The sequence below is a fragment of the Myotis yumanensis genome, unplaced genomic scaffold (genome assembly GCF_028538775.1).
Source record: "Myotis yumanensis isolate MYYU_CA2020_CCGP unplaced genomic scaffold, mMyoYum1.0.hap1 SCAF_8, whole genome shotgun sequence".
NCBI classification, from domain to species: Eukaryota; Metazoa; Chordata; class Mammalia; order Chiroptera; family Vespertilionidae; genus Myotis; species Myotis yumanensis.
The window spans coordinates 21,059,632-21,076,729 of NW_027223759.1; the positions used below are offsets into that span (position 1 = coordinate 21,059,632).

Consider the following 17,098-nt stretch of genomic DNA (forward strand, 5'->3'; position numbering starts at 1 on the left):
CTGCCCTTGAAAGTGGGTCTGTTGGAGGCACTGAATTTCCCAGAGGAACAAAGAACCTTTGCCCCAGTGTGCCCATGACAACCTCCATGTTCAGGTGGTTGCAATGCCTGGAGGGAGGCTGGGCTGCTGGAGGGGCTTACCAACTGTGGAGGGCAGAGACCCTCACAGAAGGCTGTTGGACACCTGAAGGCCATCTCCCCTCTTCCCGGCCTCTCTCCAGTGCCACCAGAGCAGCATGGGAGCGTGGTCAGTCCAGAGGCAGAGGGACAACCAGAATGACCTCCAAAGAGCGAGGGCGCTGCAGGGGAGCCTCCCTCTACAGGAGGGGAAGACCCCGCATTCCACTCCCACGGGACAGCCCCTCCCCCACAGAGCACCCCACGGCACCAGTGTCCAGCCAGGGCCTCTCACATTCTTTGAACACAGTGTCTCACTGTTGTCCCCCTTGGCAGGCCCAGATCTGCCCCTCAGTGCCCGGAGAGCCATGTTCCCTCTCTCTTGTCTTTCCCTATGGGAGGGGAGATGAAGCTGGGCGGAGGGGAGAGAAGAGAGCCCCATTGTTCCCCAGCCAAGCTGGGCCGTCTGGCCACAGGCTGACAGCCAGTGTCAGAGAGAGAACAGCCCTCCCTCACGTCCTGGAGACTGACCGATAATAAAAATAGGCCTGCTCCCCCACCCTCAACCCCGGGCCTTTCTGTCTCTAGGGCGCTCTCTCTCTCAGGGCCACCATGCCTATGTGCTCCACTCTCTACACGCACACAGGCACCACGCACATACACGTATACACACACGTGTGTGCACACATAGCCTTCGCCCAACAGGAACAGCGGGAGGTCAGGGTCACCCTCAGAACCTCTCGTCAGCCCCTTCCTACAGCAATCAAGTGTTCTTTAGGATAATGATGGGCCACACTCAGAGCCCTTTGTAGCCCTCTCAGGACTCACACACCGTGGGCACTGGGCCTTCCCCACCGCCTGCAGGACAGGGGTCACTTCAGCCTAGGGCCTCCACACGAGCCGCCAGACCTGAAGAGCAGGGCGCCGGAACAGCCCCATTCCCCAGGGGTCCTCACTCCGCTCCCCAGATGGTGTTGAGCTTGGGAGCAGCTGGCTGCAAGGCTCCCCCCTAAAGCAGGCTAGTCCTATGACACTAAATCCGCCTCATCTAGCACACAAACCATCATACTCTCATACACACACACACACTCATACACACACACACTCACACACACACACTCATTCACACACTCACTCATATACACTCACACTCATACACACACTCACTCACACACTCACACACACACTCATACACACAAACTCATACACACACTCACACACACACACACAAACATACACGCACACACACTCATACACACATGCACACACAAACATGCACTGCAATTCTGGGGCTGTAGTTCTAACACCATCAATACACACCCTCTGGTAGGGTCCAGCCCTGCCCGCCCCTGGTCTCACAGACAAATATCCCCAGTGTCAGGCTTCATCACAGGCCTTCCCTTCAAGCCCATCCTGGCCGCTTCCACCCCACAGACCCAGCTCTTCCTTCCAGCCTTCCGATTTCCAGAAGACTGGATTCCTCAGCTCCAGGTGGCGGGACAGGTGTCCGATGGCATGCCGGGGCTCCGGAAGTGAGGGGATCCGGGAGGCCACCTGCTGGGCCAGGGCACCAGAAAGCCACACGGCGATCACACTAGCAGCCCCAGGGCAAGCCATGCCAGCTCCCCTCAGGACAGGCCCACCACCCCAGAACGGTCCCAAACCCCAGGCCCAGCTGAACCCTGCACTCCCCACCACGGGCCGAGAAAAAGGAGGAGGGAGAGAAGAGGAGGCAGATGGGGGCATTCTGCTAGAGCCATCTCCCCATTTTCCATGGACTGGGAGAGGGAGGTCCAGGAAATACCAGATATTGCCATTGGGAGTCAACTGTGCCCACCACCCCCTAATAAGCCTTTTCCCGGAACTAGTCAAGGTCACAGCATCTTCTCCTGGGCTCAGCCCTGTGGCTCCAAGGAGCAGGGAAAGAATAAGGTGACTCGGTCCCCAGGTCTAAAAGGCTATAGGTCCATTTGTCAAGAGACCAAGGTAGACACAGTGAACTCCATCACTCTCAAACAGAGCAATCTGGCCCTTGATGAAGGGTCCCCCATGTTGGGAAGTACCCACAGCAGGACAGTGATCCCTCCATTTTTCACATGGGGAAACTTAGCTCTGAGCAATGAAGAGACTTGCCCAGGGTCACAGAGGTGGTCACGTCAGACCCAGGGCCACACCCAGGGCTTCTGACTTTTGGCCGTGGGTATCAGAGATTTGGAATGAGGTCACAGCGGTGCTCTGTCCCCAGGGAGTGCTATACTCAGGAATGGACAGAGCAGCAGGAGCTGGGCATCACTCTTTGTCTCCTGCTGAGGCCCCAGACCTGGCGCTGAGCTCCCTCACTGCAAAGGCCTGCGTGTCCACAGGGAGCCTGAGAGTTAGTCTCCTTACCCAAGACCCTGATCCTAGCAGTTAAGGCCAAGGCTGGAAGCATCAGGCCTGTGTCCATGCAGAAGTGGGAGCACTCACTCATGCAGAAGGAGGGAGGAGGGAGGAGGGACAGGTGGGCAAAGAGAGAGAAGGGCGGCAGTGAGAAAAGGAGAGAGAAGGGGGGCAGTAAGAAAAGGAGAAAGAAGGGGGCAGTGAGAAAAGGAGAGAGAAGGGGGCAGTGAGAAAAGGAGAGAGAAGGGGGCAGTGAGAAAAGGAGAGAGAAGGGGGCAGTGAGCAAAGGAGAGAACGGCAAAGCGAATAGGAAACAGATGGAAAGAAGAGGACAGAAGGAGAAGAAGAAAAGTGAGGAGGAAATGGAAAAATAAGGAGAGAGGAAGAAAGAGGCAAAAGTATGGAAGAAATAGTCCATGAAGGAGGAGGGGAAGAGAGAAACTGAGAGCTAGATGAGGGCCATGGAGTTATAAAGGGGAGAGGAGAGGAGAGGAACCAACCAGAGAGGGAGGAAGATCGGAGCCGGTGGAGAGGAGGGTGCCGGTAGCTGACACGTAGCCCAAGACCCTGCAATCTGGCGTTGTACGCTGCCCACACCACCCCGGGGGGAGCCGGCAGGGATGGGAGGCAAGCAGGAAGGGAAGGGATGACACCAGGCAAGGAAGGCACCACACCCATGGCACAAGGGACAGATGGACATGGGACAACAAAGAACGCAAGGAACGAGGCATTAAACAAGACAAAACAAAACAAAAACAAAGAAAAAATCAAATTAGTTGGTATTCTGGTCACACTCTGGAGGGAAGGGGGAAGAGGTCAGATAAGAAGAGAGGATGGATCTAGGATCTTACTCCTCCAAAGGGCAGACAGACCTCCTGCTGTTTGGCAGGTCACCATGTCCCTCTAATTTCTACCCCCAGCCTGGGCCCAGGAGATTTCAGTCCTGTTGCCCCACATGTCACCTGCCCCTCACAGTCAGCATGGCCCCACCCTGGGTCCTCTCTCCTCTCATGGGCACCTGCCTCTTCCTGGATTCAGCTGTGACCACGCCAGGCTGAGTCCAAGGGTCCTACTCCCTGGCATCCAAGCTTCCCTCAGCCCTTTGTTCTTCCATCACACCTACCATAGAAATCCTGCTCTGTGGGATTTTCTACTCCTGCCCAAAGCTGCTGGGCATCACTGCAAAGTCCTTAAAGTAAGCCTGCCTGGATGCACTATGAGGATCTGCTATGTCATCCCTTCATTCACCCTAGCTGACTCCCAAGCCATCTTCACACTCATGGCCTCCCAGTGACCACTACCACTGGCTTCCAGGGACCCTCGCCCTTTCAGCTTTCCTCCACACGTCACAAGCTGCTCCACAGCAGTTTCTCTGCTGGTTCCTCCTACGTCCCTAACTGCTGAATGTGTGAGATGCCAGATGCACTCCTGGCACCTCTCCTCGACCTGTGCTCACGCTCTAGGGGATGGCATGCAGCGGCATGCTTTACATGATAGCCACACAATGCTACCCTCACATTTCTAAGCTCGATCCTCCCCCTGAGACTCCTAACTTATATGTTCCACCATCTTGGATGTTTTGTGGGCATCTCAAATCTAACATGGCAAAAGTCACACTTACGATATCCCCTCTAAGCCAGCTCTTCCTATATCGGTACCCATCTCAATAAAGAACAACTCCATCCTCTAGTTGCTAAGATCAAAAACCTTGACTTTCCTATATCTATGCTTTATTATTTCATGAAGAGGCATCTCACCTCCTGATTTCTTGCTCTTACATCCCACTGCTGGTCTACCTATAAGTTTTAATGACTCCACCTCAAAAATATGCCGACCATCTCGATCCAAATCAGCAGCCTCCTAACTGGTCTTCTTTCTTCCATGCAGGCCACACTGATCCTTTTAGAACAAGTCAGATGAAATCACTCTTCTGCCCAAATCCTTCCTAAGGCTCCTCACAACAAAATGAGCAAAAGCCAAAGTTTATATGATCACCTACAAGGCCCATGTAAGCTGGCCCTCATTCCCATGACCTCTCTGACTTCGTGTCCCACTACATTCCTCATAGCAGGTATACTCCTTTGCACTTGGTGTTCACCTGGCACGTTCCCTCACCACCCAGAAAAGCCATGCCTAACCATCCTATAAAAAGTGCAACCACCCACACACCCTCAACCCCTCACTGGCACTTTGCTGCTTTATCTCCACGGCACTTATCACCCATCTGACATATTGTATATGTCTTTGCTTAATTTGTTTATTGTCCAACTCCACCATGAAGGCAAAGATTTTTGTTTATCACCATTTTTCCAGAGCCTAGAATAGCATGTAGCACAGATTAGGGGTTCATATTGGATGAATAATCGAATGGAGGGTTCTCAATTCAAGCTCCCAGAGCTCCCTATGTCTGTATCTATCCCTCATTATTTCATGAAGAGGTACCTCACCTCCTGGATGAGCCTAAATTATCCACCTAGGCTCCTAAGCCTATCTCCTTTTACTTTCTTAGAGACCTTATTCTATCGATTTCTTTCTTTCTCATCTGTTTTTTTCTCCCTCTAACCTCCATATTCTCTCTTTTCCTATATGTACAAAAAGTTCTGAATATCTTGCTACCCTCTTTAGCTACCATCTTCTCTCCTTTTATCACAAAACCACTCAGAAGAGTAGTTAACATGCTGTCTACACTCCCTCCCCACTCACTCAGTCCCTCAGTCTGGCTTCTATCACCATCACCCTACTGAAAATATGCCTTTGAAAATCACTGAGGCCACCTAATTGGCAAGCCCAGTGCATTTTTCTCAGTCCTCCTTCTCATGACCTCTCTACAGTGACATTGCTGCCCTTCCCCCCGCTCCTCCTCCTGGAAACCCTTTACTATCCTGACTTCTGTGATGACCCACAGTCCGCATCTCCTCTCACCAGCATGAACATTCATTCTCAGTCCACTGTATGGCCTCCATTTCCATCATGGTTGTTTTACCCTATGTTCTTTTTTCTGCATGCCCAGTGACATAGAGACATCATCCATGCCCAAAGATTTACATTTTACCTTTGCGAGGATGGCTCCAAATCTATAGCTCTTTCAGACTCCAATTATGTATATTCAATTGCCTTTCATACATCTCTACCTACAGGCTCCACCATCACCTCAAACTGTTACCCTGAAGTCTTCATCTTACACTAAACTTGCTCTTTCTCCTAACTCCTGGTTTGTTAATGGAACTATCATTCTATTTCTATTCATGGAACTGCAGAATCATCTTTGATGTCTCCCTTCCCCTCACCCACTACATCCAATCAATTTGTAAACACCCACTTCTTGCACAGCATCCTTGACATTCATCTCTTCTTTTTCATTTCCATGGTCAGCACCCTGATCCAGTTCCCATACCCAAGCTATCTAATATGCTCCTACATCTCGCAACTCGAAGTGTCTCCAAAACTACAGCTTCCTAAACTATATCTCAGATCATGGCATACTCTCCCGATTAAAATAAAGTTTCCTACACTGCCACTAAGTAAGTTTCAAGCTCTTTCGTCCGGCTTTTAAGACCAACCAGAGGCAGGACCCAGGCTACCTTTCTTGACTCCTATGTTTTTCTGTCTTCACTGTGCAACCTCTTTCTCCAATGACCCTATTCACTTTCCAAAATCCTACCCATTGTCCAAGATTCTGTTTAAAACCCACACTCAACACAGAGTCACTCCAATCTCTCGCTGATAGTGATATCTCCTTTTTCCTCAATCCCACAGAACTTTCTCCATACTTCCCTTATTACCAATGACTTTAAAGTTCCAGCTCTTTTTTCCTCTTAATAAACTCTAGACTCCTTAAGGATAAGATCCACATCTTGCTCCCAACATGCATTGAAATCTCTATCTCTAGAGACATTTGAGATCAGTCTAGTCACAGAACTGGGATCATAAGATAACTTGATTGGACTCACCAACTCTGACTCTTATTTCTTTTTCTTGTCTTATTGCACTGGCTAGGACATCCAATACAATGTTAAATGATAGTGGTGATAATGGGTATGCTTACTTTGTCCCTGGCTGTGATAGTATTTCTAATGTTTCACAAGAAAGTGTAGTGTGTGCTACAGGTTTCTGGTACCTACCCCTTAATAAGTTAAAAAAAAAAACTATGTCATTGTTCTCTGAGATCTAAGCTGAAATAAAGCATAAGGAGTTGTTGGATCAAAGTGGAAAGAACCAGGGACATGATACAGAGCATGGAGGATAGCCAAGTAGGAAAATGAAGACCTGAGGGAGAAAAGCTAGGAGAAACCAGATCAAGTTCATGGCCATGAAGACATTCTCCCTTAGATCTGAGCTTCCTGGGTTACTCATGTTAAAGCTTATGTTCCAGCTTCTTGTGGAATTAGAATGAGCAGAAAGAGGTGATGGAAATTTATCCTCGCTAGCTTCTAGACTATTCTGCACATTGATCCTGCTTACGTGCCTTTATCTACACTTGCATGGCAGACATCCTGAAGGGTTACTAAGGATCTGCTGACATAAAAAAAACACTGTTCATGACGGGCATGGACCAGAGAGACCCCTTTACAGGCCTGGAAACGAGGTATAACTGCCCCTCTATGCATCTCATCCCTTCTCCTGAGTCATACACAGTTGGTGGAAGAAATGGGAGCAGAGATGTGCCAGTAATATCGCCCCTTTCCTATGATTTCTTGGCAGCCAAAGACCAAGCAGCTACAAGATATAGAGGTTGAACGCCAAGACCTCAGAAACTAGTAGGAGAGAAAAGGCTGAGGGGGGATGCACTACAAGATGGGCATCCTTCCTGAAACTTTCAGGTATACCTTCCTCTTGAGCTAGCTCCAGGAGAGCTATACAGAAGGGTTTTGTTAGGGGGAGGTAATTCATCTTGTTCCCCAGAGAAAAGTCCCCTGGATCCTACCCTTCATTAGGCTAGAGTACCACTATTCCTCAGGTCACTACCCCAATTCTGTAAAATATTGAGAGGGCTCCATTCCCCTCCCTTCAGAAAACCAGGAGGAAAAGCCTGGACCACTCCCAAGGAGTCTTTCTTTCACTGCTAGGGTTACAGAGCTACTTATCCTGTGTTTTGACTCTTGGGTAAAAGCAATGATGTGCTGCTAGACTAGCTCTCCAGGGGAGAGCCCTAATTGCCAGTTTCAATGGTGTAACTTCTTCCATTATGGCCAATTTCAAGTCATGGACAGTTGAGCTAGGGACCGTGCTCTGCTCTGGGTGTCCATGCCCCCACACCCAGGTCCTGGGCCCAGCCCAATAGCCAGCTGGCCTACTTCCCCAAACCCACCATCCATCCCCAGCAAGGGTGTCTCCCTCTCCTTGCAGCTGGCATGGTGACTCAGCTTCCCATAAATTTAGGAAAAAGGGGTGCAGGGCAGAGTCAGCTGCCCAGATTGCTCTTCTCCTCCCTGAGCTTCCACCACTCTATCAGCTGAGGAACTTGGCACAAGCCCCCTGCCCCCCAGCCCCAGTCTCTGGTTCACAACTGCCTGGGCTTTAGCTGCATAACAAAATCAAGCCATAGGATTCCCCACCCGGTTTGAATACCCCCATGAATGGTCATAGGCTTAGGCCAGTGGAAAGGAAGGGCACCCTTCCTGGCCCCCCCAATATGGCCCGAACAGACTGCCATTTCTTGCCTTTATCTCTCCAATAAGCTCTTCCTATTGCTCCATTCTCTCCTCTCTCCAGAAAGATAAGCCCATTCACATTCTGATAGGAAATGAAGCTTTGTTTCTCAGCATCTGCTTCCCATACAAAGCTGGTCCTAAAGCGAGGACCAACAGGACAACTGGACCAGAAGAGGGACATGGGCCTCCTCCGAAACAGAGAAATATCCTGAAAGGACCCACCAGGGTTGGACACTCAGAGCGCAAGGGCGTCAGGATAACCTCTCAGGTTTTGTTATGCCCAAGAGGGAATTTGGGTCTATAGAGACCTCCCTCTAGCATTCTCTATGCCTTCCCTAAGAAACTAAAGTCTGAGTACAGAGAGCACTACAGGCAGTTACAGAGGGCATTTGCTCTCTCCTTGGAAGATATGTACTCCAGCCCCAAAGTCGCTACCTCCAGGAAGCTCCCCTGATTGTCCAAGCCCAGTGATGGCGAACCTATGACACGCATGTCAGAGGTGACACGCGAACTCATTTTTTGGTTGATTTTTCTTTGTTAAATGGCATTTAATATGAAATAAATATCAAAAATATAAGTCTTTGTTTTACTATGGTTGCAAATATCAAAAAATTTCTATATGTGACACGGCACCAGAGTTAAGTTAGGGTTTTTCAAAATGCTGATACACCGAGCTCAAAAGGTTCGCCATCACTGTCCTAGCTGATAAGCCTTGCTTTCTCCAGGCTCTAGGGCTTTGGTCTCCACCTCTGTTGTAGCACACATTGCACTCTGTTAGAATTACCTGTCCCTCACTAGACTAAGTTTCTTGAGGACAGGAACTAAAAGACATTGATCTTTCCATCTCAATGCCTGCTTTGGAGCCTAACAGACAATGAATGCAGGAAGGGATGGCTAGTGTGGGCTCCTGCCAGCCTCTTCTCCAGGCTAACCCAGTGTCTGCTGAGGTGAGATGGCTCTGCCTGTACCTTCCCCCAGCTAGACCAACCGAGACCAAACAGGGAAGATATGGAGGGAATAAAGAGGGGATACCCAGCACCGATGGTTCCTGAGGCTCTTACCTGCTACCCGATGGGCCACCAGCCCCTCCAGGTTCAAGGGCTCCTCCTCCGGAGTTCGGGATGGGTCTGAAGTCACCTCCTTTGGTGGGAGCTGAGGCTGAGCAGCGAGGCCAGGGAGAGAGGTGGGGGGCTGCTGAGGCCCTGGAGGGCTGTGGTTGGTTGGAAGGAAAGCAGGCAAGGAAGAGGAAGCTGGGCTCTTTGGACGGTAACTCTGGTTGGGCCCAGCCAGGCATGCCTGATAATCATAAGGTGAGTAAGACCTGCCCTGAGGGACGGACTCCAGGGAGGCTCGTGGGGCTGGCTCAGGGGTTCCCAAGGAATGCCCACTGGGGATGTAGCCAGATCTGGACTGGGTCAGTGGATGGGTCTGGTAGGAGGAGCCGGAAAGAGGCTGAGAGGAGAGCGGGGAGGCCCCAGGCCAGGCCCCAGGGACACTCTGGGATTTGTGCAGCGGGGCAGCAGCCGAGGATGGCTCTAGGTCCAGCATCAGCATGTTGAGGGCTTCAATGGACTGCTCGATCTCCTGCTGGGAGGCTGCCCTCGGGAACTCAGGGAGGCCAGGCGTGGGTGTCTCTGCCAATGGCTGGGGGCCGGGCCTGCTGGGCCGGACACTCTCCAAGTGGGCTCTTTCCTGCTGACGAGGAGGCGGGTGAGGCTGCTGCTGCTGCTGCTGCTGCTGTTGCTGCCAGGAATTGAGGCCCCTCTGCACAGCCTCCCGACTGCTTCCCCCCCGGGCTGGAGCTGGGGGCAGCTGGGGCTCAGTGTCCGGGAAGGACTGAGAGCGGAACATACTGCTGGGGTCATGACCATAGTGGGAGGTGGTCACTTGCTGTGACCAGGCGGGGTGGGGGCCCTCCCGCTGGTAGCCAGCTAAACCCTCCTGTGCAGAGTAGGAGGGTCGCATGGGGGCCAGGTGGCCCGCATGGGCAGGCACTGCCCGGCTGGCAGACTCATAGGGGTAGCCCCCACCATTCACCATAGGTTCCACGGCGTAGGGCTTGTCCAGGCCATTGGTCAAGGGGGACAGCGCCTCTGGGTAGCCCCCCTCACTGGTGTTGGTGATCCCGTCCAGGGAAGACAATGTGCCCATGCTGCCCACGCTGTGCCCGTCCTGGTTGGGTAGTTCATCGTCCAGAATGTCTGTCTCCCGCTCAGATGCCAAGGCCCCACCGTTGACGTGAACCTGGGCTGGGACAACATGACGGCTGGCAGAGGGCACAGCAGGGCCCCCCGCCAGGCGGGACCGGAGGTGTTGGGTGTGGTACATATTGCCTGGCTTCTCTCGTTCTAAGCCGAAGCCACTGAGCAGGCGGTCCAGCTCGCGCTTCTCCTCAGGACTCAGGGCAACAGGGGCACTGGAGGGGCCGGGGGCAGGCTCATCAGTCTTGTCTGTCTTGGTGGAGGCTGTGGAGTTGCCGGAGTCGCTGCTCACGGACAGGGTGTGTTCCACGTGGTTGGGAGTGGCCGACAGAGCAGGACGTGTGGCATTGACAGCCCCAGTGCTGCCATTCAGGGAGTCCTTCTTCTTCACCTTGGCATACAGGCTCCCATCCAGCGGCCCCTGCGTGTGTCCCACGACCTCTGCAAGAGAAAGAGCAGATGTCAGTGGGAAGCAGGGACATCATCTATTCTCCCGAGGAGAGGAGTAAGGGCTTCCATTCCCTGGATCCTAAAACCTCCTCTCAGTACCCTGCAATAGAGCGAGGTGACGGACAGGCAAAAGGACTAAAGGACCCATCCCAACACCCTGCTTCAGGGCCAGGCAGCAGATCGTAAGATTGGGCAGGGGGTCTTGGGGGTTAAGTCGCCCAGTCCAAAATTTGCCTCTGGCATCTTGCTAGCTTCCCAAGGACCTGGAGGTTCTGGACCAAAGCCAGCAGGCCCCATGTCAAATGAGGCACATTCACTCTGAATGCTGGGGCCCAGGAAGGTTCTGGAAAGGGCTTGGGGTGGGGGCAGGGAAGCATCTTAGAGATTGAGAACAAAAGGCAGAGGTTTTCATCGGGGAGAGGTGCCCCCTGTGTCATTTTGTCTACAGACAGCTCCAGGGCCCCCTGAGCAATACTTTCTCTGAAAGGAAAAAGTGAGCGCTGGGTGGCTCAAGGCCAAAGGGCTGACTCAGGAACGAAGAACTTCCCCCGCCCAGAGGAACTCAGTGATTTCACACCCTGTACAATCAGCAGCCCAACTCCCAGCCCAAGATACACACACACACACACACACACACACACACACCTTCCCTCACTCCAAGGCAGGCCCCCACTTGGCAAAAAAAAGTTTCTCCCAAATACTGCACAAACCCCAACCCAGACCCGAACAGTCTCTCACACACACACACACACACACACACACACACACACACAAAACTTGGCACAAAGATGTCCAAAGACCTACATGTCAGCCAGTAATCACCCAAATCAAGCACCCCGTGTACACCCACATCAAATGCCCAGGTGCCCCCAGTCAGAAAGCACACTGTGGGTACATATATGCAAATACAAATAATAATAATCGGTACCATGCAGCCAAACACTTTGCTACATACTTTACACAAACATTGTTTCTAATCCTGTGTGTTAGGGAGTGTTCGGCCCATTTTAAAGATGGAGAAACTGAGGTTCTGAGAGGTGAAACTATTTATTTGCAGACACATAGAACCTGGTAAAGCTGGGGCTTAATATCAGAACTAATTTAAGAAAATAAACAAAACTAAGTTAGAGTCAAAACTAAATTAAAAACAGAACTTCAAAAAGCACACAATTTTTATTATTCTACACTCACTGGCTCTCATATCTCACACATGCATACACACACAATAGAATGAACACACGATAGGCAGCAACACCCCAAAATAAATACTTAAATTTAAAGCCACAAACATTTCAGAAAACACAAGCTCCTCCCATGCCCCGAGATCAGCCCTGGGGCCAGAAGTGGCAACCTCTAAAAATAAATACTCATACAGAAACCCATGGCCAAAAACAAGTGGTCAGACAACCACAAAACAGGAACATCCTGATCGGCACACACACACACAAACCACAGGCCAACTAAATGATGTCACCGATAGAGTGGGAGTGCAGAGATGCCCGGCAAGCATCGTCCACACACACACACACACACACACACTCAGGCCAGCAGCAGAACCCAAGTGACACTGGCCAGAATGTTGCCACAGGGCTCACGGGGACGGGGCTGGTCTGAGTGGGAGAGGGGTTTGGGCTGAGATAGGTCTGAAAGTCCAGCAACCTGTGCCTTGTGCTGGGACCCCTTGCAGGCTGCTAAGAGGCCACTGCAAGCATAGCTGCCTCTCCCGTTCATCTGTCCACACCCCTAAGGGGTTGACACTGGCAGATGAGAGAGCCTGACCCTCATACATATCTCTCCAAAGAACTGGGTGCCTTGCTACACAAAAAAGCAGAGCCTCCAGCAAGTTGTTTCTAGAGGAGAAAAATACTAAAGACAGGAGCCTCGCATCCACTCAGATTTCTGGGGGTGGTTCCCGTGAGGATGGGCCCCTCATACCAGTTAGTGGAAGTCTGAAGGGCTGTCTCTCCTCTCTGTGCCTGGAAAGCTGCTGGCCCATTCCCAGGCCTGGGCCCCACTCGGCAGCCCACACCATGAGATGCCAGAGTGTTTCCTCCCGAGCCAGGGGTACCCTCCATACCCTACACCCCCAAACCCCCAAGTCCCTGCTTGCCTGGTCTGAGAAGTGGGGAAAGCAACAAAGCAAAGGATGGGGTGCCCCATGCCTTCCCATTTACACTTACACAGAAGGCAAAGAGAGGCACTGGGTGCAAATCTGAGAGTCCTCTCTCCTTCCGGGAGAAAGCAGACCCAATCCAGCACTTCCCTTGGGAGCACAAAAGAAGAGGTTTTGGCAGAAGAGCTAAGAAAGCATCCCTGAGGCTGGGAGGCAGAATTCACACTGACTCCCATCACCTGATATCCTGGTCCTGCTGGCCAGGCCCCACTCTTCATTGATTTTGAAAATGTCAATATTAAACGGATTCTGCCGTGTAATTTATCCCCACATGGGCTCCTGTGTGCAGCAACAAGGTCAGGAATGATAACTGCCAGGCCACTAAGGCTTAGGAAGAAAATCGAAGATGTGTAAATAGTGTAATTAACTCCTGTTTGCTTAATACACATGAAAAGGTCGATTTCTGCCCTCAAAGTAGGGCCTAGCAGCTCCTGATCGCCCAGTGCTGGCCGAATGCTCCAGGCTGTTCTGTAGCCTTCACTGATTATCTTCCTTTGCATACCAAGGGGAGAAACTAAGGGCAGACCAGTCCCGGGTCTGTCCAGGCCCTGAGAGGGCTCTGCTGTTAACGCAGTGCATGGGCAGGGCCTGTGAGGCACCTACCCCTGCTCCTCCCATCAGAGAGGAAGGTAAGTGCCCCTGCTCCCCACACCTTCTCCCCATCCACCACGGCCACGCTAAGAGCTATTTACCAGGACCACAAGAAGCCGGAACACAAGGTTGGTTTCAATCTATTACGGCAGGAAGGGCAAAAGAGAGGGGCCGGTAGAGCAAGGAGAAGGAGTGAGAAAGACTGGGGAAGGAAGAGAGGGAGCTTCGAGGGGGGTGAGGGCTCTAAAGCTGAGGGCCACCAGATCCATCTCCAATCCCAGCAGATTCCAGGAATGGCCAGTTCAGGTCAAAACTGTCTCAGATGAGAAGAAGTCAAGACAACAGTAAAAGCGGGGAGAGGGAGGAACCTGCCTGGTTGGGGCCGTGGGTACCGGCATGGATGACAATGGAATAGGGGGTACACTGCAGGGGAAACACAAGTTAGACAGGCCCGGGTAGCAAGCTCCCAGGCCCCAAGCCGTGCCAGCCTGGCCAGCCCGTCACATGGCCGTCTCCCTGCCCACTTCTCTAGGGAAGCTGAGAAGTCCACAATCGGCTCCACTTGTTTTCCCTGAATATGTCTCCCAGTGCCTCCCAGCAGCTACTCCAAGCCTGGGACTCCACCCTCAATGCTGAGTTCCACTGCACCAAGGAGCCCTTATTCCAGGGCGGCCGTAATCCAGCTGTTAGAGTCATGCTTTTGGAGAGCTCTGAGGAAAATCCCCAGCTGACTTGGATGCCGACCTGCTCCCCAGGCTCCCTCCAGTGAGCTGCTGGAGAGCGCATGGGGCCAGAAGCACAGCACAGGCCAGAACGCAGGAAAGCCGCGTCCAGCCCATCCACCTCAAAAAGAACGAAAGAAATAAACATGGGATGCTGAGATATGGATTGAGGGCAGGTGTTTTCTAATTCTGCTGTTCATGAGAATCTCTTCTGGGGGTTGTTAGAAAATGTAGAGGCTGGGGCCTGACCCCCAAAGGTTTTTACTCATAGGTCTGGGGCGGGGCCAGGAAGCGGCATGTTAACTAGCTCTGTGGGTTCCCGGCACACATGGTGGGTCACATCTTAAGAAGCCCTGACCCAGCGCTGAGGTTAAAGACCCTGCTTCCCTCACCAGTGTCAAGTGGGGAGATCTCATTATGTAGATGTCAGGAGAGGAGGCCCAACCATGAAGGCTAAAGGGTGGCAGCCTGCTAGAGGGCAAGAGAAAGGCTCCTTAGCGATGACTCCGTGAGGAGAGACTCCTCCCTGTCCAGCACCAGGCCTGATTTGAACTGTGGCTGATTTATTAAGGTTTTCAGGAAGGGACCCTTCATGATAAAAAGTCCTTTGAGTCCATGTCCAGCAGGATAACAATTCATTAAAATACATTACCCGAAGCAGTGATGACTGACTGTCATGGAGGAAAATCAATGCCGTCCAATAGCAGAGGCACCGCGCCCACCTCGGACATAGGCGGTTTAGAGGCAGACAGGGGCCCTGGCAGGTTGGGAGGGAATCTGGCTCCTTAAACGTGGGAATGCGGCATCAAAGGCCATATGTGCCTGGGAGGTAGTGAACTTTGACAAGGACTGAGGCTTGGCCAAGAGGCAGCCAGGGGAGCAAGTTCTAGACATGTTAACCCTTTAGCCACAGACTCCCCCTACTCTGGAGGGTGCCAGGCTGGGGTTAGGGCTAGGGCTGCTGAGAGGCAACATGGGAGCCAGAGGATGGGGCTGAGTCCCAGGGAGGCCACAGGGATGTGCTTCTGGAGAGGAGACAGAGGGGAGACACCCCCTCCTGACCCCCCTAAGCTAGACACACCCATCATTCAGAAGGATGGTCTCCATCTAAATGGCCAACTCAGCTTGTGTCAACCACTTAAACTCACAGAGCCTGGCCACACAGACTAAAAAGCCAACTTGCAGGTTTGCTGAGCGACAGGATTCAGGAGCTAAGTACCTTGAGGTAGGCCTGGAACATCCTCCTCTTTCCATTTCAACAGCCCTCATCACCCACAGGATAAAGCCCTACACACCACACCCCCTGCTGAACACACCAGACCTTTTCATCATCCGACCCTTGCCTGCCTTCTGAAGCCTAACCTTTGCTGCCCTCAATACCTTAAACACTCCCCCTCTCTACTCTTACTGCTTATATGCTCTTTCCTACTCTGTGCCACATGCTGTTCCCTCTCCCCATGGCCCTTCCTCACCCTGCCTCCGCAACTCCCAACCTCCCTGGCAAACCTCTTCCTCCTCCTTCAGGCTCAGTTTGAGCTTAGCCTCTCTCCTGTAACACTCCAGGGTTGGATAAACCATGTTCCCACTGCCCCTTGTAGATGTCTACTGGGAACACCGATCACGTACTGGACAGTCATTGTTGACATCCAAGTTTGTCTTCCCCACTAAGCGGAGAGCTCCTTGAGGAAAAGCCTTTTCTCTCTCTGCCCCCAGTGCCTGGTTTCCAGACGGTACCGTTCACAATGTGGTGGTCTATGTGAACAGCACCTCTTGGAGCTCAGTGCATAACCACCATGGCTATACAGGATGGCCCTACAGAACTCAGTGCCTGGCACACACTAGGTGTTCCATAAGTGCTTCATGCACTACATTAAATAGCCCAGAAAGATTTATAGAATCCTGTCAGTCACTGAGACACCCTTCTTCCACTGCCACCCAGAAAAGTGAAAAATCAGGGGTTCAAGGTGGACCACAAGCTTCTCCCAAAAGGAAGAGAAAAGAGAGGCATTCTACAGAGTTGGTGGTAGCACAGGCTGGGCACAGTGGAGGTCCCCATAAACTGGCTGAGCCAGAGCTTGCCCCCTGGCATCACCCACAGAATTCCCCAGCCATATGCCACTCTAGGAGACATTAATTCTCTTACACAAGGACCCCTTGGGATAGTTAATGAAAGCCTAGACCAACTTCCTAAAAAAAAATGCACAAAAACACAGTTCTTACACATAATTTCAGGGGGTTGATGGATACCCCAAAGTCCATCTATGAACCTTACATTAAGATGAGCACATTTAACAGAGAGGGCGCTGCTTCTGGGGACCCCTCTCTGTCACCCGGGACTTCTGTGAAGAATGTCAGACTCCATCTGAGAGGAGTGGGAGAACACACAGAAAGGAAACCCTTCCAGCTGGAGGAGCTCATGAAAGGGTCCAGTCCAGAGTGACCCCCTGGGTCTTCACTGGCCCAGGAGGGTACGTGTGAAGAGGGGGTGAGGATGGAGAGTCAGTGCGGAACCTCAGCCCATGGCTCAAGTTTGACCTGGGGTCCTCCTGAGACACCCTGGCAACGGCAGCAGGGACCACCTGTGGCCCAGTCTTGGCCTCCACCCATGCTGACCTCCCAACCCCATAGCCAGCTGGGGAGTAAGGTGGCCCTTAGGTCATCGCAGCTTGCAGAGGGGTCTGGAACGTCTCGAAGTGGGAACGGGCTTCCCAGAGCTTCTGAAGATCAGCAGCATCGGGGTTGAAGAAAAGCCTCTGAAGGGGACCCACAGAGGAGTCACAGCCTCTGCCAAGCAAAGAGGCAGCGGACAGGTGCA

The 17,098-nt window shown here is 52.1% G+C and overlaps 1 protein-coding gene across 13 annotated transcripts in view; it reads right to left on the reverse strand.

The window, feature by feature from the left end:
• The window catches only part of TNS1 (tensin 1), a 221,249-nt gene that overhangs the window by 35,724 nt on the left and 168,427 nt on the right, over window positions 1-17,098 (reverse strand). For 9 of the 13 annotated variants that reach the window (XM_070422098.1, XM_070422097.1, XM_070422100.1 and 6 more), the window contains 2 exons: window positions 9,208-10,788; window positions 2,996-3,082 (listed from right to left, as the gene is read on the reverse strand). In XM_070422098.1, the coding sequence (XP_070278199.1) occupies window positions 2,996-3,082; window positions 9,208-10,788 (1,668 nt within the window). The remainder of the gene's footprint in view (window positions 1-2,995; window positions 3,083-9,207; window positions 10,789-17,098) is intronic. The other 4 variants (XM_070422101.1, XM_070422105.1, XM_070422103.1 and 1 more) reach the window with 2 other exon arrangements.